This window comes from Hyposmocoma kahamanoa, unplaced genomic scaffold (assembly GCF_003589595.1).
Source record: "Hyposmocoma kahamanoa isolate Upper Pololo Valley unplaced genomic scaffold, ASM358959v1 202, whole genome shotgun sequence".
Taxonomy (NCBI): Eukaryota; Metazoa; Arthropoda; class Insecta; order Lepidoptera; family Cosmopterigidae; genus Hyposmocoma; species Hyposmocoma kahamanoa.
Genome location: NW_020653726.1, coordinates 16,285,042 through 16,310,279, shown reverse-complemented (window position 1 = coordinate 16,310,279; position 25,238 = coordinate 16,285,042). Strand labels below are relative to the sequence as shown.

General features: G+C 35.2%; 1 protein-coding gene across 1 annotated transcript in view; it reads right to left on the bottom strand.

Annotated features, from left to right (window-relative positions):
• LOC113226908 (ATP-binding cassette sub-family G member 1) overlaps positions 1–25,238 on the bottom strand; it is an 89,911-nt gene that overhangs the window by 48,900 nt on the left and 15,773 nt on the right. The window contains exon 2 of the mRNA XM_026459713.1: positions 8,594–8,788. Within this exon, the coding sequence (XP_026315498.1) occupies positions 8,594–8,735 (142 nt within the window). The 5' untranslated portion in view covers positions 8,736–8,788. The remainder of the gene's footprint in view (positions 1–8,593; positions 8,789–25,238) is intronic.

Here is a 25,238-nt window from a genome sequence, read left to right as displayed (position 1 = left end):
GTATGATGGTATTTATTTTGCCAGAAAGTCTGACAATAACCTAATTAGGGTTATCACCGAACTAAAACATGTTCAATATCAAATCTTTATTGCCCTGTCGCATGTTAACACCGTAGATTTTTAATACTTTTTTATATAAAATAAAAAAGGTTTATTACTGTATAATTTGAAACTAATGTGCTTTTTGAAGGCAAACATCTTTTAACCAGGTCAGATGGTCCTTACGTTTGCACGCTGCGTCAGGGGGGCTAGTCTCGATCTCCGTCCGTCCGAAACAATTACTGTCAAATAAGTAATATTCGACAAAATTAAAAGACAAGTATCCAGTATGAAGCTTCATTCGCATCACGCGTCTTTTCATCGGACTCGTATCCAGCTCCGACTCCGGAAAATGATGGTCCGAAATGTCCAGGCAGTATTTTATCTATAGGTGTACAAGCGATATTAGTATTTTCTTAGACTTAGTGCACAAGCGACGTACGAAGTGGGTCCGAGTTTTCTAGATTTGTATAGTCTCGGATTCATATCAAACACGAATCGAATGCAGTGCGTAATTGGCCACGATCTTTAACGGGATATTTTTTTAAAGAATGAAATTTTAACACCTTATTAATATCTATATTTTTTTTAATTCTCTAGTACGAGGACTAATGGTATATACATTATTTATTAATTGGAAAACATCAAATATGTAATTGTATTGAAGTAGTATGCTGCTACACAGCACGGCCATGCGTCCGTGACCGGTATTAGAAAGCAAACCGGTGTTTCTATAGATACGCAGTACTGCAGTAACGTAGTTGGTATAGACTTAACTAAGTCGCTCACTAAGTCGTATTCAAAATTCAATGTCTTATAATAGCAAGTGAACTAAGTCAAGTAAAGTAAGTAATTTAGTGATAGTGAAAACACCCGCCGCTTAAGAGACTATTTAAAAAACCCAACGTTCTTTTTGCCATTCCCCAAGTACATTAAAAATACAATAGAAAATGATTGTTGTTGTTCTGAAAACTAAATAAAGACCTGGCTCAAAGGACTTGAAAATCAAGCGGAAAATCATAATAAACAAATAGTGTTGTAACATAACAATGATAATTACCAGACTAGATAAACATTAACTTATCGGATTTAAGATGAAGAAGTAGATGAGCGGAGAAAAATTTACTAAAGACATTGACTAATCGGAATTTACTAAAGACAAATATGACGAAAGAAGAAGTTTTACTAACTGATTATACTATTTAATTTTCAGAAGTTTTATTAATGGATTATACTAAAGACGTTTACTTTCCGGACTATATCAGTAACTCACGGCTGAAGACGAGGGCAGTATGGACTTCAACTTAGCCTGTTCTTTTTGGACGAATAGAACAAAAAAAATATAGAACTAGCAATTACTTTACTGCAGTTATGGAGAAACGTTTCATAATTGTGTTTAAAGGAATAACTTTTTTATTTAGATTTTTTGCCTTTTATTTTGAATCGTTCCGGATTTTCAGAGTGAGGTATTATGTACTCTACGTTTATTAAATTCTAAATAAAAATAAATATAAATTTACAAAAATGTATATTTACTTCCTAAAATTTATGAGAGATATAATAAATTATAATATATGTATTCTACTTTTTATTTGCTATTATTTTTTTTAATAAATCACATATTTCATAGTGGTGGGCCGAATATTCGTTTAATGTTCGGCATTCGGCATGTTTGGCAAGTTTACGGAGCATTCATATTCGGCCGACTATTCGGTGAAAATACCGAACTTTCCGCCGAATATACTTTTACTAAACATTCATTCATTTAGGTGCGTATCTACCTAATTTGGCCAACGAAATATACTATTCGGTTATTTTTATTATTGGATACTTCTTTGCATGTCAATTAAGTTTAAATGAGTCATTGAAAGGATAGAGTGATGATCGTAAATCGTTTGTATATTTTAATTAGATTCAACATAGCGCTCAACATTGACCGTTTTATTATTTAACATTCAGTGCAAAGCGTATCAAATCCGACCGAATTCTTCGATCAAATATTCAGTTCGGTAAACTTTTTACCGAACATTCGGCCGACTATTTCGTATTCATAAAACCGATTCGGCCCTTCACTAATATTTCGAATAATAAAAAAATGCTTAAATATTAACTAAAATATTGCTTTGTTAATTGCTTACTGGGAATTTGAGTGATTTTAATTGCCTGTTAACCACATCAATTACGTATACTATGAGTATCAGAGCATTGAAATACACTCTAAGGCACCTCCCAGAATACCTGGCCTCATTTTAGAAAAGTTCAGGGTACTGAACTTGTGGCCCCCTAACCCAGCGCCCAGTGTTTGCACCGGACTGTGACAGAAGTCTTCATTGTAAGAATATAGCAAAAATAAAACAGTTTTTTATAATACCAAGCGACGGGACGAGCAAGTCGAACGCCTGGTGGAAAACAACATGCCTTTCCGTAAACAATTTCAGTGCCACTCAAATAACTAATTACAAAAATCTGAGGGGCATTGCCCTTGCGCCCGTCATCCTGAGACGATAAGTTGACAAGTCCCATGTGCCTGTAATTTCATCAACTTCAACATCAACCCTTACTCTCCGAAACAGGAACGCAGTAATGCTCACATTACTGCGGAAGAAATAGGTAAGGTGGCATTATGTTGTTGTTGTGTTATTATTATTATTATTACTTCCCTAGAAGAACTTTTCACAAGGTCTACTTTTAGTAGCAAAGTAAATTCTAAATGATAAACCTCACTGGATAACTAGAACCGATTGATAACTTGGACTTTGAAATACAACTTAGGTCTTTTCAAGGCGAGGGTGAACAGGTACTTTCTTGATTATTGCGTGACTAATATTCTTAAAAAACATAAGGTCGTTTTTTTATAAGCTTAAAATATAATTTGTAGATTTATCTTTTAGTTATAAAAAAAGGTATAATCATAGATTATCATATAATTATTTCTAGAAACTTTGTTTTCACAGGTTCAAATACGAACATTCGAATACGAATTTAATTTTCCTGCTTAAATATCGTGGGTTAAATTTAAAAACCACGTAACTCCATTTTTAGATGAAATCCCTTTTTTACTCTTCAAGCGCAATTTCAGGCAAATAAAGCTTAAAATATAATTTGTAGATTTATCTTCTAGCTACAAAAAAAAGGTACAATCATAGGTTATTATATAATTATTTCTAGAAATTTTGTTTTCACAGGTATACGAATTTAACCGACGATATGTATGTATAGCATTTGAAAGACGACATAATAATAGCATCTGAAGAAGATGTAAGTAATAAAAATAATATCTAAAAAACACGCCTTAAAATAGACAGACTATGCAAATAATTTCCACGCGACTTTTCCGTTTTAACCTAGCGAAAAGTAGAACCAAGCGGGTCATTGAACCCACACTCACGTGCTAGACCGGACTGCCGAGTCTGGAATCCAGGCCGACGACACGTGACTCTGTAGGGGTGTGCCACGATTCACTAGATTTTTTTAAATATAATTCATAAAAACTATTTATATGAACTTAATGTAATCTGTATATAGCCGTTTATTGAAATGCTAATAAAATAACTAGTCCTGCAAATATTTAAATGGATCTTTAAAGAAAGTGCATTTTGTACTTACTATTTTAAAGATTGTAATCTAATTCGGACGAAACTGATATAATAATAATTTATCGGACTACGGAATATCGGCGACGGAACGTCAGCGTCATTCTCTAGACTTTTTGGACTAAATCGTAACCTTTCACTAATAGCAATACATTATTCACATTAATTTATTTAATAATTACTGTTTTTTAAACTATACCCGTGTCTCATTGCACCTTGTCTAGTTTTAGTTGCCCATTTTGTTAAAAGGCTTTGCTCAATAAGTTTAATTATCATAACACAATCTCTACAATAAAAACCCCTTCGATCTGACAGGACTGAAACCTATGTCTGTTTTACTTTCTTTGTATTAATAATTATAACAAACTACAAATAAATGATATCATATAATCCCTCCCGGACACATAACTAGTATATATATAAACTCGCATTTTTGTCGTAAAGGGCTAGAATGCAAAAATAGTGTTAACATCGAAGAAAACAGTTTTCCCCCAGTTTTGCAAATCGAAATTCCCAACAAGGACTTATGGAAAAGACGTTTAGTATACTGGTTTTAAAATTGCATAATAGTTTTTGATTAATTAAACATTGTTTAAGCTTAGGGCACTTAATACTGAAAATGCGTGACTCGAATTATGTGTCCAGGAGTGTATAATATTAATTTCAAGCAAGATTACAATTTATAAAGCGACATCTATTGTCAACCCCCGGTACCTGGTTAAGTGAAGAAAAACCTTCATAAATTTCTGACAGCCGTTAAAACCAAAAACAAAAGTCTGTAATAGCTAGACGCGTAGGAAATTCATAAGGTCTGCTAACTCGATCTCGCTCTTTATTGGTAAAACAGACGAGTTTTGTGTTCGATATTTGTATTAATAATTATAATAATCTAATAGAGTAATTTCACGAAAATAAATAAATATCAAAGTAGTAAAACATCATCATATATTACAATCAAATTACAAATGCAGGAAAATTTTAGAGGTCATATTGAGTAACATAATGTAACTTGACTTTGCATTTGAATAATGTAGGCATCTACTTTGACTAAAATATTGATATGGCAAATTTCACTTCTCGCTGTGACCGCTAGGGGCGCTGTACTTATTTATTTATATATTTTATAGATAAGGTACATCAACAACAGTAGTATTTTACATTAGTATTGTATGTCTACCTAATACAAACGTACACAGCATTTAATGTAATAAAATAATAATAAGCAACAAAAAGAACAAGAAAGAACTTATGAAATTACTGGGGAAGCGATTTGTGAATGTTATCTTTGAAAGCATTACGGGAAGAATGAAAAATGTCTATATATTTTCGAGCGTTAATGGGGTTGTAAGTAGAGGATAATCTAGGTAGTGGCTTGTGCAATTTTAATTCATCGTCATCATCTACCCATTTAAGTTGTAATAAATTTTAATTGAATTGTAATTTTAAGACATTGTACGCCTGATTTGAGTAAGAATTGTAGATATAATCACTTGTAAGTAACACCTGTATTTTACCAATTCACACAATAAATGTTTCTGATTTCTGATTACCCATTTATACGACCCACTGCTGGGAAAGGATCTCACTCCTTTAAGGCCATAGTCCGCCAGGCTGGCGCAATGCAGGTTGGGGACTTCACGTTTTCCGAGAGTTGTAAACCGTCTTCGACGAGCAGGTTTTATCACGATGTTGAAACCCTAATTCTAATAAATTTCGCCCATATACTCCGAAGACCTCAGAGATGCGTGCTCGGATTCGATCCCACCGAATTTGAATTCAAAATCGGAAAAATCATATACAGGAACTTAATATGCCTAATAAGTAATAAGTTGTGGCTCCCCTAAAGGCCATTTCGCACAGTGGCATCACGTGCACGTGCATAGCTTTCCAAAGATTGGTCAATTTGTAGACTAAGAAGCAATTCGTTTTACGAGTTTATACCGCACAGGAATTAAGCAACCGTCTCTTGAGTCTCGAGTGCCTGCGCGCAGTTGCGACAAGTGATTGAAAATACCTAATCGCCTTAGAGTGAAAACCACGCATGCGCATTTTTACACAGTTTACTGATTTTTATTTTAAGCTAAATTTATAAAACTCCTGCTTAAATATCGTGGGTTAAATTTAAAAACCACGAAACTCCATTTTTAGATGAAATCCCTTTTTTACTCTTCAAGCGCAATTTCAGGCAAATAAAGCTTAAAATATAATTTGTAGATTTATCTTCTAGCTACAAAAAAAGGTACAATCATAGGTTATTATATAATTTTTTCTAGAAATTTTGTTTTCACAGGTATACGAATTTAACCGACGATATGTATGTATAGCATTTGAAAGACAACATAATACTAGCATCTGAAGAAGATGTAAGTAATAAAAATACCATAACTACAATAACTACAAACATTATTGTGTTTTAGTACATTATTCCAGAGGTCGAGAAGTACTGGACTGTATGAGTTAGAAGGCCGAGTGGCAGCGTGACCTAGTCAAGTAATCCCCGTTACAGCCGAGACTTATATAGTGCTATTCTCTAACAATGTGAGGAAATAATAAAAGACCAAAGAGAAGATGTATAATAGAAAAAGTGTAACAAAATTAATTAATATTAAAAGTGATATTTGACATGTTGGGACAATAATAATTGTTAAAAGAAAATATTTTTACTGCAGTCTGCTGAACTTCTGATGATGCAGATCACTGTATTCGTTACTATATTTTTGTTATCGCTTTTCTCACTAGAAGGCAAAGCACTTTATTTTACCGCCTTTTTTTAAAGTAAGCAATACAGATAGGTATTTTCTATTCTCGCAATTACGAACACTTGGCTGTTGGCTGATGAGCTAATCTTTTGCCTGTTTACATAGTTCATTGTTAGTAGATAGATTTAAAAGTTTTGAGCAGCGGACAGTAATGGATTTTCAAACTTATTTTGCTGGCCTTGCCCGGAGAAGAAGTCGCACGGTCTATAAATGACAAACTTCCCGTGTTCATTTTTTTAAAGTAACGCAAACATTTCCGAGCATGTTGAGGGAACTATATTTTAATCGACTCCAAAAAAAGGAGACCGTTCTCAATTCGATTTCAACGATTTTGTTTAAAAGGAGGTACCTCAGTAGTGATGTTATTCCACAAATCTTTCTAAATCGGTTTTTTATATAAATTTATAATTTAAACATTTTTATCTTCATCCTGAAAAATTACATAGAAATCACATACGAGGTATTCACACACTTTTATTTATATATATTGCAGGCTTACTTGACTACAATGCCCCAAATAAAACCCTCGGGCCTTTTTTCTTCTCATTCCAGCCATATCCGGTAATGAGAAGAAAAAAGGCCCGAAGGTTTTATTTGGTGAATTATAGTCAAATTCTCGTGTCAAAATTTAGGTGCAAGTGTGATGATATTGTATATTTCACGGGCGTTACGGGAATTACGAACTTCGACTCCGAAAGCGTATATAGACAGAGACTCGTTCGTAATTCTTTATTTACAGCCCTAAATACACAATGTACTATTCTTTCTTTTTTTGACAGTAATCCAAGTGTTTATTAAATTAGGATTAATAAATTGAAACTATTTTTTCGGCTCTGAATCGCGTGTACTTGTTTTTTCAAACCCACCAATGTTTCGAGCCTTTTACTGGCCATGGTCACGGTTGACTGAGACGGTAAAGTCAAATCAACCAATTATTATGTCTAATATCACTGGGTGCACGAAAGGAGCCTCCTCGAACGACGTATACCTTTTCTGTACGTCTGGCGCGCCTTGGGCAACAATTGGCGAGTACCTTACGCCGATTGACAAAGGCCTTTCACCACGATGATAACCATTATAGTGTATGCCATCGATACGATATGAAGAAGAATGCAAACCACGTCACCACCAACACCAGACAAAACCACTATAAATTAAAATATTTCTCCAGATGTTAACAACTAACTAGTTAACCTACAAGAGTACACATTTTAGAAAAAATGTGTTGGTAGATCCGACCTCTCTGAAAGAACTTTGATATCACCATATTAATTATATGGTTATAAACTACTTTAAAAATGAAACTAAAATTAACTTACTACCGTTGACGATTAGTAATAATTTATATTTTGTTTAATTGTTTATTTTATCGAATATCAAATTAAGAAATAATGTAAAAATTGTAATACAAATTTAGATTTATTTAGAATTTAGGATTGACATTGCCAGGCCCTTACAGGGTTCATGTTTAATCTGTACTATCTAACTTAAAACCTATGTAACAACATGAATGCAATAAATAATTTGAATTTGAATTATATACATATTTTCCGAGCCCGGCCACCGGACACCCACGTTGCGTCACACATCGCAGACAATACGTGTAAATAAGAATTAGTCATGTTTTATTATATTATTATGTATTTTAGTCTATAAGCTATATATTTATGGGTCTTTGTAACGTGTACATAAATAAATAAATAATATATTTAAAATATTACAATAATTATTAATACAAAGATCAAACACTAAGAAAACTTTTCACACCATGCCTGACGCTCTCCCAACTGAGCTACGAAACAAACCATAAGATCTTACGAATTTTTCTATGTGTTTGTTGCAGAACTTTTTTTGGTTTTTAACGGCTTTTTGCCGTAGCGCCACCTATGAGAAATCTATGAAAGTTTTTCTTCACTCAGTTTTTCTCCAGTCAGGCGCTAATACCTTTAAAGCTATTAGCGCCTGACTGGAGATGTGGCTTTAATAATTGTAATGTTAAGTTAATTGAATATCACGATATTTTATTACCATGATATTCAATTATTTTTTGTTCGAAGGAATTTATTTTAGTGTTCGATCTTTGTATTAAAAATTATAACGAACTAGTGGAATAATTTCACAAAAAACAATTGAATATCGTGGTAGTAAAACATCGTGATATTCAATTAAATTAATATTACAATTATAATAATGTTAACTTACTCTTTCCATTCTGCACCGTGTATGTGAGATCTTGAAACGATAAGTTAATCGGTGGTCGATGAGGCAAATGAGACAAGTGCGCTCGGCCAAGCGCACGTGGTGCGTTCGCCTGCCCCGGCGACACTTCCATTTCGACTGACATCCTTGTCACTTCCGTGACTTCATTATTCACGCACTGTGGTTAGGCTCTTGGCACTGAAACAAAATATTTCTGTTACAAAAAACTTGCATATTTTAAAAGGTGTTTACTTAGTGTAAGCGACAAAAAACAAATTTAACCGATTGTGTAACAGCTACATTTTCTTTAAACAATGGATATTAAGCCTTTTTTGGCTCTTGCGATATTTTTACCATCTCTATTATAAAGAGTTTTGAGGCTTTCAGGCATTTAAGGCAATACTTGAGATTAAAAATATCCAACAAGGTGCAACACGTTTTTTACCATTTTGTTTATTGTAAACGACGAAATAGTGATGTACTATGTCGGTTACGATAACAAGTGGGGTCTCTTAGAGCGCGTTCTCATTATGTCGTGATGACTGATAGTCGTGCAGTTTAAAGTGTCTTCAAACGATTATGTCGTGCAAACGACAAGATGGCTGCCGTGAACCGATAAATTGTCGTCACGATCGATTTAGCGGAAACAGCTAGACACGACAGTCGTTAATGATAAAATAAAACGTAACATAATGGGAACGCGCCCTTGCGTTATCATCTGTCGGTTAGACTAAAATATGAAAAATACCCTAAAATGTTCATATAAACGCACGTATAATAATAATATAATCTTTAAGAGATTTTTTTGCAACTCCGCGAACCCGGTCGAGGGTCAAGTATATGTCTGGTGGTGATGTTTGTGAATCTACAGTCACTTTAACTACTTTAAATCAACATATGTGTAGTTGTTTTGCATATTAAACCTTAAGTGACTTCGCAGTCGCAGAGTAACTAATTAATGTACCTACTTACATTTTTTAAATCAAAACACCTCTCTAAAAATAACACTGAAAGCATCTATATTTAAGCATCTATGATTAGCATAAATTATATCATATAGATTTGCAGCGGTGCTACCGCATTTGGAAAAACAGTACAGAGTTAAAAAAACGAAAAAGAGCTAAAAAACCCGACCTCAAAAGTCATTCATCCCCTAGTTTGCCTTGGAGATGGAAAATTTTCTTCAAATTTAAATGGGACCACATCCGAGGTACCCTCTTTCCAACAAAAAAGTGTCATCAAAATCGATTCACAAATGCACGGAGTTATCGCGTAACGTGTGACCGCTACATGTTTGTATGTACAAAAAAAATACATACAGTCGAATTGGGCACTTGAACTCCTCGTTTTTTTTGAAGTCGGTAAAAAAACCTGAGTTAGCGTTCGCGCACTGCCTCCGATTCGTATTCTATACCTTAATCTAGAAAACTCGGGCCCACTCCGGGTGTCGTTTGTGCACTAAGTCCGATTCGAATACGGGAAAAAACGCTTGTACACCCAGAGATAAAATGATCCCTGTGACATTTCGGACCATCGTTTCTCGGATTCGGAACTGCGTGCCTACTCTCGATCTCCGTCTGACATTTCTCCGAAACAATTACTGCCAAATAAGCAATACTTGACCAAATGAAAAGAAGTGATGCGAATGAAGCTTCATACTGGATACATGTCTTTTCAAGGGAATATATACCACTACAAATATATATATATATATATATATAGTTATTTTTTGTAGTGGTGGGCATTGAAATTTTTTTATTTTGCCTAAATGGGCAGTAAGCCAAAAAGTTTGCAAAGGCTATCAACGCAATTTTTTTTTCTTCAATATTACTTTAAATCATAGCATCATACTTACATATTATAATATTTATAATAATATATTTATAAGCTATTTACATGTATAAAAGAGAAAATAATAAAAAACAATTACTTTACTACGGTAGTGTATTTAAAATGACATAATATGACGACCTCGATGGCCTTGTATTTGCACTAAGGTTGGATGAAAAAGTACCGCGTTCGATTCCCGGTAGAACCAACTTGCGTAAAGAACTGTTCTAAATTGGTTCAGGTCTGGATGTACCGAGTAGTGTCGGGTCGAAGATATACTTCACATCTCATCTCATCTCGCGGAGCGCGCGACCACATACCTGTTTGGCACAAAAAATTTAAGTGCCTCAGTCAATCTGCGTTTTCATTTTCCCCCTTAGTAATTTAAAAATGTATGTTACTAACGCTACATTTCGTTAGACCTTTTATAAATAATCCTTCCAGGATGTCAGAGAGAGGTTTTATCCACTCTATGTGTATCACTTGAAGTTTACACTCCACCTTCATTCTTCCTAAATACATTAACTTATTGACCTCTTTCACTTCCTCTGTCCCAACAAATAGCTTTAAGTTATCTCTTTGCTTCTTTGAGATCAACAAGTATATGATCTTTGCAACGTTGATGCGTAAACTCAATGGATGGTAATGGGTTGGCCGTTACCCATTTCAATGCAGTTTCTGTATCGAGTACACATAAGTAGTTCAATACGTAAAACTTTAATTACGATCAAGCATTTGAGATGTATTTATAAATATGGGCGTGCTGTTATAACTTTATAAAAATATTTCAAAAATCTTTACGATAGTAAAGTCTGTAGTAACACGTATCGTGCCTAGTATTTTGCACTTGTATCGGTCACAGTTTACGAGCATGAGCATGACGAGCACTTAAGTAACCTATTACGATGGTACTGCATAACTCAGTCCAACGACTCCATACCAGCTACTTTAATAATTGCTTACGTACCAGTGGTAAAGGATTCATGTAACACTACAATACAAGTTTAAAAATACTCCACTAATTTGTTGTTGTCTCTCAATGTTATTTTTTGCAGCAAAATTGCTGCTAGTACACACATGAGACTTGATAACTTACATCTCAGGTTGACGGGCGCAGTGAGCCTTAGATCTTTATGGTTTAAGAGGGAGCAGAGGAAAAATTCCTAATCTTCGATTTGATTTTAGAGGGGTACATCCACTTTAAAGTTAAAAATAAAATATTTTATATAACTACACGATATATTCAAGCATAGACATTAATCAGAAACATAAAACAATAAAGTTTCCTCGATAGATAAAAATTACGAAATGACCTCTAATTTTCACATTTTTTCGATTTATCCTCAAAATGCTACAGGTTATTAGGACAAAAATTAGATAATGAATTATATTTATGCATGATCGACAACTGTCACTACGGATTTTTTTAATCCCTTTAGTTTTAGAGTTATTCCGCTAAAACGAATTTGGTACTTTTAATGCGCAAAATTCAACATCTCCTGTTGCATGTCACGCAAACTTCAGCCATATATTTGTTTCACAAATTTGGGCGGAGCCAACGTCAAAACTTTTTGGCATGAGAGCTCTTAAACCACTAAGTGATACTGCAACTGTTATGGACATGCATGGCACTTACCATCAGGTGCGAGACTTGTTCGTACCGTCACTTGGTCTCATGAAAAAATGGAAGTTCAGTACAGCTTTCCAATTTCATTAAATTAATCTAGCTTCTCTTATTATCAAGTGCGTAAAGCTTTTACTCCCTTATAGTGTTGGGTCATGGAAAAATTTCCACTTTGAAAAAATCATATTTTGCCGGATCTCCAATATTTTTCTTTTATTTTTCCACATTTGACGTTAACACCTGTCAAAAGTTAAATTGTTATTGTAAAGTTATTGAGCGTAAACGATGGAATCAACAAGAGGTGATGGTGTGGTTGTTGGAGGTTTTTTCGTGTGATTTGTGAAATCATGTAAATCTCGTTTTTCGTCTACGTCGCTTTTAGCTATATAAGGTTATTTCATAATTCACACTAAATAAAACCCTAAAAGATATTTCTAAACGCAGAACGTCATATGAGCCTTAGAAATTATATTTTTCCAATTTTTTACAAATTTCCTCCTCTTGAAATTTCTCGGAAACTACCCAACAGTACTTCCTTAAAACATTTCGTAAATAAACAAAAAATGTAAAGGTACTACAGACGCATTGCATTAATTTGTAGAGATTGTGACATTTTAAGAATTTACAAGGCCCTTTTGTACGTCGTAGATTTCGTTTACTTGCCTTTAGTTTGTTATCAAATGTCGAGACTTCGACCTCAGCAACCTTGGTTAATAACTACAGCCAGTGGTAGCTGTCACAATTCAACATTTAAAAATAAACCTACGCCTCATTCACGCAGCGTTCTAATTACTGTTATGTGTGACTGTGCCTAATATATACCTGTGTATACACATAATATTTAAATTGCTTCTTGACGATTCAAGAACAAGCAAACTTAATTTAAAGACAGGAAGCATTGACTTACAAATAAATGGACGACGGGTCTAATACAAAAACCACGAAAAAAATGTCCCAAGTCAACCCATTTAAACGTAGTGACATGTCAAGGAATATGGAAAAGCTACAACGTTGAATTTAAATTGTAATGTCATCGCAGTACTGTCTAATTTTGCTTGCTTCGCTGTCAGTCGAACAAACGAAGACTAGAGCGTGAATGACGCTCTGTATACGATTTTAACGCCCTATAAGTTCCGACACTTTTTAGCGCGGATCCGACGTCCATATAATTGTAAGTCAATGACAGGAAGTATTTTTTATACCTGACAGGCAGTTTAGGTTTAGTCAAAAATTTACAGCTTCTTGGACAATTAGGTCATGATGCAAATATGCTGACTAAGGTTATAGATATTAACCCTAAAATTAAATTTAATTTTGTCGATCCTTTTCTTACACATAGGAGCCTATACAAACGGCGTATTTTATACGTGGCTCAAAAAGCAAATTGTTGCATTTGTATCGGTTCAAACGCGATACAGATGCGCGCGAGGACCGCGTTCGTAGCGCGTCTGTATTGCGTTTTACGCAAAATATCGAATAATGTAATATCGTATTGTAAGCAAAAAACTTACAATACTCCACTGGAGTTTACACTTAGAATTTCATGTAGTTGCTTCATTTTTTAAATAATAATAATAATCATAAAGTTTTATTCAAGTAAGCCTGACTCACAAGCACTTTAGAATAGTGAATGTAAAACCTAACTGATATTAATAAACAAAACGAAAATTAAAACAAACTTTTATCAAAATCGCAATACATATGCGCGGCTGCAACGCGTCTACGGCGCGTATTCGCGCAGATCACGCACGTTTACGGCGGCACTGAATTTGTGAACGTGTGCTAAGGTTTAGTCGCTGCGACTGCATCGGATTTGAATCGCGTTTACGCGCGTTGTCTGGGCTGGGCGTTCGTAAGTACGCCCGTATTCATAGGCTCTAACAAAAGACATAATATGACAAACGTCTGTGGCATGACGCCATTACCCTCAGTTATTATTACAAGTAACATTTAATTAATCATACTTTTAATGTTATAAAATTGAGTTATTATTTACTTATATTGCAGTATTACCTCTGATATGCCATCTATATGACAGTAATGAAAACGTTCACCTTCATAACTCAAATTCTAATTAATTCCACACGTAATGAGGACGGTGTCAAAACGGATGTATGAAGTTGGTTTTGTCTGTTGTTGATATAATTATGTTCAGATTTATAGGCACAGGGAAGAGAAATTACGTTTTTTTTATATGTTCTATTTCTATTTATTTATTAAAAACTGTTTTAAATATTATACTTTTAACCTAGCTACTACTATGTTTTTTACACACGTAAAGAGCCACAGATAATATTATATCAGTGCCAGTGTTGTACCATACAGCACCTACTTTTTAAATTTAAGAAGAAAATTTTAAAAATACTTAATTTGTTTCTATTTATCTATGAACAATATAATTTAAAACTTACACAATTTTCACAGTCTCGTAAAATATATGCTATAACCGACAAATTAAGCCGTCCTCGCGTGATTTCACCGACTGTCACGCTCAGCCGACAGCCGCACGTCTGCCTCGCCCATTTCATAATAATAGATAACAATTACAGAACTATAACGCATCAAAGCACATGAACTCCGACAAATTTTCGCGATTCATTGATCCGCAGTGCAGCATGCGTCTGCGTTACCACGGACGAACTTCTTTACATGGTGAGTGGTGTGAGCTCGTGTGAGGTGATTGGTAAAAACACGGACCGTGAGAAGTGGCCTTAAAACAAATGAGTTGACAATCGCAATAAACATCCAATCTAATACACAGGGAAGCCCTGGTGGTTTTTTCCTATCATACAATTCTACCAGGCCATGAGGCCGCGTAAGGCATTTCGCAATTTGATATTTATTCTAATAAATTTAGTTTTGCCTTGGATTCTTCAAAATCCATGGATAATGTTTTATTGTAATTATTAATACAAAAATCGAACACTGACACGAACACACACACACACATAAACCGTGTCAAACGCTATACTAAAAGCCAAGCCACGGAATGAACCAGCGAACCTTACGAATGTGTTTGTTGCAGATCTTTGTATTTGGTTTTTTAATGACTTTCTTGCCGTACCGCCATCTGTGAGAAATGTATTTGTTCATTCATTTAATATTTTATTTTTTACCTTAAAAAATTTGAATAAAATCGAAAATTACCGAATTTTGATCTAATATACATGTATCTTTGTAGTTAGGTCATTACATATTGTGTTTACTTCATTAACATAAATCCATGGTCGACCTGTTTAGCTTTTACTGGTTTTCTCGATGAAATAAATATAAATATGTACAAATGTTTATTTAAGAGGGCAATCCTAGCGGTTCTTACTCATTCTTCTCACGTAATTTGCCTTACAAATAAGTAGCAGATTTTAATCAATATGACGATTGCTTACCTATTAAACAAAAATTATTTATTAGAGGTTGAGTTATAGTTATAAACTAGAGATAAAAAAGGCATAAAAATGTAACCCTGTGAAACACCAATGTTATTAAAATGCCATAACTTTGTCACTCCTTAATACAAACTACGTATGTACGTGACAAAACAATTGAGTTATTTCAATTCAAAGTACAATATTGATTTATACACACAAAACTGAATTTTAATAATGGATTACGGGCTATTGTTGGAACTGCGTCTAAACAACAATTTAACGACATTCGATTTGAAATATTTACTTGGCAATTACTTACACCGATGGAAAAAGAGTACAAAGCATGTAAACCGTCGCCTGCCCAGCAGTGGTACGTATAAATGGGTTAATGATAATAAATTATCTATTGTCGTTTGTTTCTACTAAAAGTCATTGAGTTTGATGAGTTAATATCTGAAATACCATCGAACCGCGTTTATACCTTAACTAGAGCAGCAAAAAGACCATTTACCTACTTGGGTAAACAGTTGCATTACTTATCGCAACTTAGATTAATATCACACAATATAAATATCGGGTCGATTACGGCGGGCCGCTTCTTCCTGCATGTTGCAACGATATACAAATCGACGCCGGCGCAGTAATAGGATGCACATGCGCGTATTACGCCTCCAATGGCCTGAATGACGCGTTTGTTATTACTCGTACAAATTACAATGAGAAATATAACATAAAGTAAGTATTTACACGCCTGTTTCTAACTGAGGTAGACAGGGATCACGAAGCTTCACGCTACGATAGTGACAAACCCCTTTATCACTTCTTCCACTCGCACCACACATTCTTTTCATAAATAAGTACCCATTTATTCTTGATACTTTTAATGTGGGTTTTTTAAGGACGTCCCCAATCGTATACGTATATACGTCGAGATTTACCTATCCTATGTTTCTATCCACATTCGTTCTACAAACTGGTGCCATCAATCTACTAACATCCATCTTTCTTCACTACTCTAGTAGAAGATGAGCTACACATCCTCCAGTCCCTCCAATCGTGTAGGTTTCTGGGAAATTGACACACGCTTCGGCGTCGAGAAGTGAGCGTGTCTTACAGGTCCGCCCCCAAAGTGGAGATTTGGTAGTAGACTTTAGAGTTGACCGCTTAGCGGTCGCAACCGTTAGTTGCGCAACGGGAAGTGAGCATGCCTATAGCTCCGACACCTGTATATAATATAGGAGGCTGTACGTGTTCCCGGGGCTGCACGGGTTTGCTTGCACAGGTTATAGTGCCCTTCCCTTATAACCAAGAAGATGATAAGGAGGGTGACCATAAACAAAACTTATGTAGAAAGATATGCGGCAGCTTTTGCTACTCTTAGTACAGCAAATTTCCTAGTAAGGAACCTTTAATTGGTGTGATTGTCTGGTATACTATTGTTATTTTTAAACTATCGTAGCATTCCCATTTCTATCATGACCTATAATCATTTCCCACTGCGGCTGGCAGAGTCCTTTCGCATCAATCCTTTCAGTCATACCCACAATATTTGGTACTTTTAGCCTGGTCTTTTAAGGATATCTCCAATCTGATCTAGAGATGTACGTCGAGTTCTACCTCGTCCCACTTTACCATCCGCTTTCGCTCCATATACTGGTGCCGTCAATCTGCATGACTAAACCATCAAAGCATTGAAACATTTTTTTTATATAAATTATATATTTGAAGCCAATCAAATTTTACCGACGGCTGTCGCTACATTTCATAAAAATGTAAAAAAATAAGCTAACATTTTTTTATGAATAAAAAACTCCAATTTGTGTCAGTCTAAATCGAATCACGATTACGTATTAATTTTTATTATTTTCATCGTACATTTATACAAAAATTATGTACATTTTGTATCACTCGAAACTCGATGGACAAATCTTCTAATATTACTGAATAAACGTGAACATTTTCTTGAAGACTGTTCATACCAAATTATATGATTGTGCACTAAACAGTCAACAATAAAAAAAGAATATTATAAACGTTTTTCCAACCCTATGTATGCTAAGTTCTGGTAACGCATTATAGGTAAACAGGGACAGGGAATAAGTTTCATTTTTTCATGAATACTTTTAAACATAATAATTTAAGTAAGTATACCATTATGTTCGCGTGTCTACTAGAGAGCGCCAGGGTTTTGATTGCATTCGAGCGCCACATGGCCTAGCGCCGACGCTGTCTTCTCAGATGTTTTTTTTTTAATTTTGAATTAACACTACGCCACCTTTTTTTTCTGTTATTTTTGTAAACAGACATATTTATTTCCTAATATTATCCTCCTGTATTTTGTAAAAAAAGAAACAAAATTTGAAAAAAAATTAAAAAACGAATTATGTAAAAAAAAGAAACAAAAATCGAAATAAAAACAGAACAGTCCAAAAATTAAGTTGACGTAGTGTTTATTGGAGGAATCGTTATTTTTTAAAAAAAAGTAAAGCTAGGATAAGATGACGATATTACGATATCGTAATATCAACTCAGATTAAGATCTTTTTTAACGTGTTCATCGCAGAATAGGCAAAGAATTTCATTATGCTACTTATAACAAAATAATACTTAATGAACAACGCACAGTTCTGTTTTATTAACCGACTACAAAAAAAGAACGAGGTGTGGAGGTACGTTTTACGTATGTTTTCAGATATCACCGTCAATTGTGGACCGTTTTTGAAAATTCTTTTTTTGTTTCAAAAGTTGCACTCTCATGGTGGTGCCATTGTCACCAAGTCAAAATCTGATGAGGGGATGCCATGAAAATCGAAGGAAGTCCTCAAAATTTCTCCATCAATTGTGCATTTTGAAAATTCTTCTTTTGTTTGTAAGGGTATACTCTCGAGGTGTATGCTGAAGCTGTTCCGGGTTCGTTTCGGCTATCACAAATTACTAATTGTTTTCCGCAAATAAAAATCGACTTTACACTCATTGACTTACGTCAATGTTTACACTTGATACAATACATGTAATCAACAAATCACCGTCACCATGACAACCAGAATAGAAAATACTAAATGTACAAAGGAGTCCGTAACAGTCCCATTGTCACCAAGAAGTCAGAATCTGACGAGGGGATCGAAATCGAAAAAAGCCGACAGGCAAACTTTTGAGGCCGGTTTTCTTTTTCAATGAAAAAGTTACAATTATTACAGTCCAAGCTTCGTAATCGTTTAAGTCTTACTCTTTTAGTTTCAAGTCTTTTTTGCTATATTTAAGTACTTTTGCGATCTATAATATAACACACAGCATTAACACAACGTAGAAAGAACACATACGCAGTTTGTTTTAGTTTATTTTATTTTGCGACACACACGTCCGTCACTGATCTCAGCTCAGGGCTCATTGAAAACCAGCGCCACAGTCAATTGCGGCTGTGGCATAAGCTGAATGAAGTCCTTTTGCGTACGCCACAACCGCACACATGACAGTACAACATTTGTAGTTGTTATATTTAGTATTTTTCTGTTTTGCTCTTTGTTTGTTATTGTCTTATTTCATTTTATTTTAATTTTGTTAATTACGTCTCTTTGTTTTGTTTTGCTTGTCTAAGTAGTATCAATATTTTTTTTTTGTATCTATGTGTTTGTGGCGTTGCAATAAATGTCTATTCTATTCTATTCTATTCTTACGGATACAGGCCATTATAATAATTATTTAATAACTCTATAATGTTACAAAACGTACCTTCAATCTTAATTAATTAGCACACTAATGATGTTCCGACATCTATGTTTTCTAAAAAAAAAACATGCTATAATTTAATGCAGAATGCCACTACGTGACCTTAGGCGTATATATTGACCTTATAAAAAAACTTAGGACAAACCGTTTATATAGCGAACTAATGAGCGGGAAAGTTTAACCACTTATACTACTTTAGAAAATAGATCTCACAAAGTAAAGATAAACGCAAATTCATTGTAATTAATATAAACTACAAATAAGAAACGCATAAGATTGTAACCCTGTGGAACACCAACAAAATCAAGGACTTTTTAAGACAATCACTCTAACTTCCTTTAAGCAAGAACAATGGCCTCTCTTATAATCTTCGTAATCGATCATTTTATCATCCCGTATTGCATATGATTGAAATTTGCTTCATTACTTATTTACTGGTATAGTAAATGTACAGTGTAGTTTAGTAATATTTCGATTACATTAAACTCTCATGACGCGTACGCATGACGTCACAAGCCCGACATTGACAAGTGTGAGCATCTTGGACTCGAGGCCAGCGCAATGAATACCAAGTTATTGTATTCACGAAATAGTTGCTTAGCGTTTAGGAGATTCTTCCGGTGGCTTTGCTTATTTAGTTTGACCTTAATGGACACCGAAGCACTGCAAAAGACACTGTAAGGCCAAAATATTTGTAATTTCTAGACACCACAAAACTCTAAATTGAGTAAATACATCGCTATAAAGTTTGTTTTGCCTTAGCAAACTGTTTAGAAAAACAGATTGTCTATATACCTCCTATTTAAAAACAACTTAATTTTTAAAAACAACTTAATTTTTAAAAACAAATTCGTTTTACCTCACTAGCTCGGAAAGGCTTCCTTTCTCATTAGAAATCAGCGCGCTAAAGCGTTTATTGCGTGAAAAAGTTTTTTGAAAGTCGAACTTGACGATGAACTGTGCACCTAACTTTTTCTTTCGATGAAAAAAAAACATAATGACACGTTCAACTACGCGATAAAAGGATTTTCATTTTTCTTATAATCTATTTCACCGCCTAACTCCGTAAACGCTGTTGGATAACAATATCGTATCCGAATCCGAGTTGAAAGAACTGAATAGATCGGAAGCGCCCTTCGATTCGAGAACGATATCCAGTCGAACGTTTCGATTAAATATCGAAGAATTCTGAATCGGGACCTAGTACCCAGAACGAAGAATGGGAATCCAACCAAGGACCCCATCATTCTACGCCCACAGGACAAACAGTTGAGCTAGCGAGGTCGTCAATTATAGCCTTAACATCCTGATTTGGCGACAGGAGTTGAGTAAAGTTGTATTTACATTTTATTGGTGGTAGATTTCTCTGTCTTAGTCGGCTAACAGATTGACTGCATATTTGCAGTTAATGCGTAAAGTCGTAATCAACTTCATGCAGCCGAGACCACGACTGCATAGAATTGATAACGACTTCACGCATTAACTGCATGATATCGATCTCGGCTGCATGAAGTCGGTCAACTTCATGCAGTTAATGCGTGAAGTCGTTATCAATTCCATGCCAAGGTCTCTGATAGACCCGCCGCGTTGCCGACCCGAATTGCGCCCGACCCGCACCCGCTCTCCGTGTGTTTCACGCTTTACTGTGTACATGAAAAAGTTAATTCGTATAATAATAATTTATAACCAATTATGTTTTATATATGTAATAGACTGTCACACGCAACTACAATTATTTTGTACGTAGTTCCATTAACATCCGTTAGATGGCATTGATCCATTTTATGCGAAGTAATAAGGTATAGTGACGTTAACATTTTCTCGCAAATGGTTACCACCCCGATGGAATTTACCCCCCAAACAATTATTGTCACCAACTATTATGAACGAATCACGTTGTTAACGTTCAACATTTAACTCTATTAAGTATAAGGATCAATTTGATAGTAGGTACATGTGAATTAACACACGGGCAACTAGAGTTCGTCCTGGGAAATACTGCCACCTATTTCTGTCGCCAAGCAGTACGGTGAGCATTACTGCATGAGTAAGTTGACAAGTCCTATGTGCTTGTAATTTCTTACAAGCACATAGAACTTATGTCTCAGGGTGACGGGCGCAGTGGCAGTGCCCTTTACGATTTAAAGCTCTGAGTAGCACTGCACCTGTTATGGACAGGCGTATAGCTTACCACCAGGCCCACGAGTTGTTCATCCCGTCACTTGATATTATAAAAAAGAAGATTAAAAATAAAACAGTCAACTTTAAAAATAGTTGACCAAAAGTTTTTATACGTATCTTAGGACTAGTCTCACACGAATAAGGTTCAATATTGAACTAACCAGTCGCAAACATTTTATTATATAATTCACCTTGTGTACATAAGTCAGTTTCGAATCCGAGAAATGACGATTTGAAATGTCAATGGAATCATTTTATATCTAAGTGTAAAAGCGATATTCGTATTTTTTCGGATACGAATGGGACTTAGTGCACAAGGGACACCCGAAATACGTACATGTTTTCTAGATTTGTATTGTCTAGATCCGGAACGAATACGGATCGTATGTGGCGCACAAACACGCTTAAGCTGTACTAAGTCGATGTTAAAATATGTCAATTCTGTAGGTGAGAGGTAAAACTTCAACATCAACTTTATTTCATAGTTTATCAAATTACACTTTAAATTGTCATGTTGATTAAACTCTACCGCTCATTAGTAAGGCAGATTCCCCTGCGAAGAATGAGCAAGAACCTCTAGAGGTTACTCTTTGTAAATATACATTTTAATACATTATATATAGCCTCTGTGGCCGAACGGTTACCATAGCCACGCAAAGGTCCCAGATTCAATTCCCGGGCCGGGAGAAATATTTGTATGGCCTACATTTATTTCTCTCGTGAGTTTGGGTGTAATTTGTGGTTGTCTATTTTGTTATTTATTTATTATCACAATTTTTATTTTAGTGGGAACTAGAGCCCTATCACGCACAAGGGGTATCCAGCTGAATGAAACTAGCGACCTGCATTACACTTAATATATTGAAATAATAATATATAATAATATAAGTAGGTACTCGCGCGCCCAAGTCGTTCTGTCGTTGTTCCGAATCGCAGTGCCATAAGCGCGCGCGGCGGAAATCGCGAATTGCGCCATTTTGCGTGACCCCCCCAGCACCCCGCACGCCTCTTGCAGGCCCGGGGGTGGATTTATTTAGCCCGCGTTTGATCAATGTTGCAACCAATTTCAAACATCTCAAATCGAGAATACCTGCAGGAGCTAAATGGGTCACCACCACGGATTTTTGTCATTCGAGTCCGAAACCAAAATCTTATTATAGAAGCGTATACAATACCCATTGACTTACAAATAAATGGACGACGGGTCTAATACAAAACCCACGAAAAAAATGTCCCAAGTCAACCTATTCGAAATTTAAATTGTAATGTGATCGCAGTATCGCGCTGTCAGTAGAACAAATGAAGACTAAAGCGGAGTGTCGCGCTCTGTATACGATTTTAGCGCCTTACAAGTGCGGACACTTTTTAGCGCGGACCCGACGTCCATATAATTGTAAGTCAATGACAATACCCGTTAAATAAATTTGTGGCATTGTGAAGACAACTGTCAAGAATAGCTAGTATATTTTTATTATTCCTCGTATTTTTATTATTATGTCTGTCAGTATTTTTCATAAAAAAATACTATTTTTCTGAACACATAATACATTTTCATAAATGTACTGTGACGCCAGTAGCAGTAGCTCTCAAAGATCTATCGTATGTAAATTGTATTGTCGTTTATTTATTATTCAACGTATGTAATTTCACCTTAAAATTGATTTTAAACGTCTAGTTAAGACCTCATTCTCTTTAAAACGCTCAATAGTAAAACTACTATTTTAAGACACTTAAGATTCTTTACCTCACACATTTAATTTCAATATAAATATTACCATTTCATGTGCTCACTTTTTGTTCCCCTAAATGTGCTCAACGTTACATTTTTTTCATAATGATTTTGAAGACTATCACACAACTATAACATAGAATATATCGGTTTTTTTTTTGTTGAATACACCAACACAACAAGTATAATTTACCGCTTACATCGTTTATTAGTTAGCCTAACAAAAAAGGCAAATTTAATGAAAATTCGTTCAATTATGACACTGATCTATGACATGTTCAAAAAATTAGTAGAAATACGTTTTTGCGATTTCTTATGCTCCTAAGCGAAATCCACACTTTAGATAAGGCTATATACGTTTGACATTTACTTAAATATTTTGTTGGCAAATGATAATACGGTTTTTGCAACCTAAGCACTATTACTCCAAAAAGCTGCCTGGAGTATAATTTATTTCACAACTTCGGTGATCCGACATTTTGCAACGTGAGTGCTAGAGAGTAAGTCCCCGGTTCTATTCCTCGAAGGATCGATTTAGTGAATTAACTTTTCTGAATTGGGTTCGGTATGGGTACCACAGATTACTTAACAGATTACTACGTAACAAATAGGTACATCGCTCTCATACAACATCGAAAATACCTACGCTATAACAGCATATCTGACTAATGAAACTAGGCCCTCCCTACGAGGAAAAAGGAACCTTAGCACGCGCTCAGGGAGGTGAAAATAACGTTACCCGCCGTGTGCAGTCGTGCGGAACCGAATGCTGGGATTGTACAAGGATTATCATCATCATCATATTATGAGCCGGAAGACGTCCACTGCTGAACATAGGCCTCCTCCAAAGATTTCCAGACTAGCCGATCGGACGTGACGTGCGTCCATCGGTTTCCCGCCTCCTTTACCAGGTCATCCGTCCAGATGGACGGATGACCTGCGCGCGATGAGTAGGGGGCCGTCGCACTAAATATTTCTGCCCCAACGGCTGTCAGTTTTACAAGCTTTATAGCCCTACCCTTAATAGCAATAGAGCTCCTTGTGAAACAGTTCGTCCAGGGTAGTATATTTCTGCCTATTTCTGCCGCCAAGCAATAATCTCAGCGTTACCGTGTTCCGGTTTTGATGGGTAAGGGTGCTGGTGAAATTACAGGTATATGGGACTTGTCAACTTATGTCTCAGGGAGACGGGTGCAGTGGCAGTGCCCCTCAGATCTTTGCGATTTAAAGCTCTGAATGGGACTGTAACTATCAGGGACAGGTGTAAGCTTCACCTGTCCCACTTGATATTTAAAAAAAATAATAAAAATACGTTTTATTTGTAATTTTTAAGTTAGGAAATCGCGTATACTTGTTTTTTCAAACAAACCGACATTTCGGGCCCTTAGAAAGGTAGACGGGATCGTTAAGCTTAAAATTACATTTTCCCAAATTAATTATTAACTAAACTCATTATTAAAAACTAAAATTAAGTAATCACGTAATTTTTTTATCGTTATACCTCATCTCTAGCAAATGCAGTGCAATGAAAAGATTAAAACATGTTTCTCCCCTCATTTCTCACAAATACACATCGATTTTATGTTATTTTTACTTTACTTATAGAAAAGTTAACAAATTCCGTATCTCTTTCAAATCGGAACACAATAATGCTTACATTACCTCTTGGTGGCAGAAATAAGTAAGGTGGCAATACTTCCCTAGACGTACATTTTCACAAGGAGCACTAACTGTACTAAAATTTACATAATAAACGTAACTACAATGGATACCTCCAATGAACGCCTTTAATCTAATTTTATAAACAGCCATATTTAGGTAATAATATTATGATGCCCGAATTTTGTGAACAAAAAAATAAAGAAACAAAAACAAAAAGACTTAGGAAAAAATTCTTTGATCTGGCCGAATTCGAACCGACGTCTTCTAGTAAACCGTGCCAGACGCTATGCCAACTAAGTCACGGAACGAATCAGCGGATGTCACGAATTTTTCTGTCCTTGTTGTCGGATCTTTATATTTGATTTTCAACGACTTTTTCGGCATAGCGCCATCTATGAGAAATCTAAGAAAGTATTTCGTCACCCAGTTAGGTAACTTTACAGCTACCAGCCCTGGCTAGAGACGTCGCTATTAACCGTAATTAAATTTATATTGAATTGATATACAATTATTTTTTGTGAAATTACT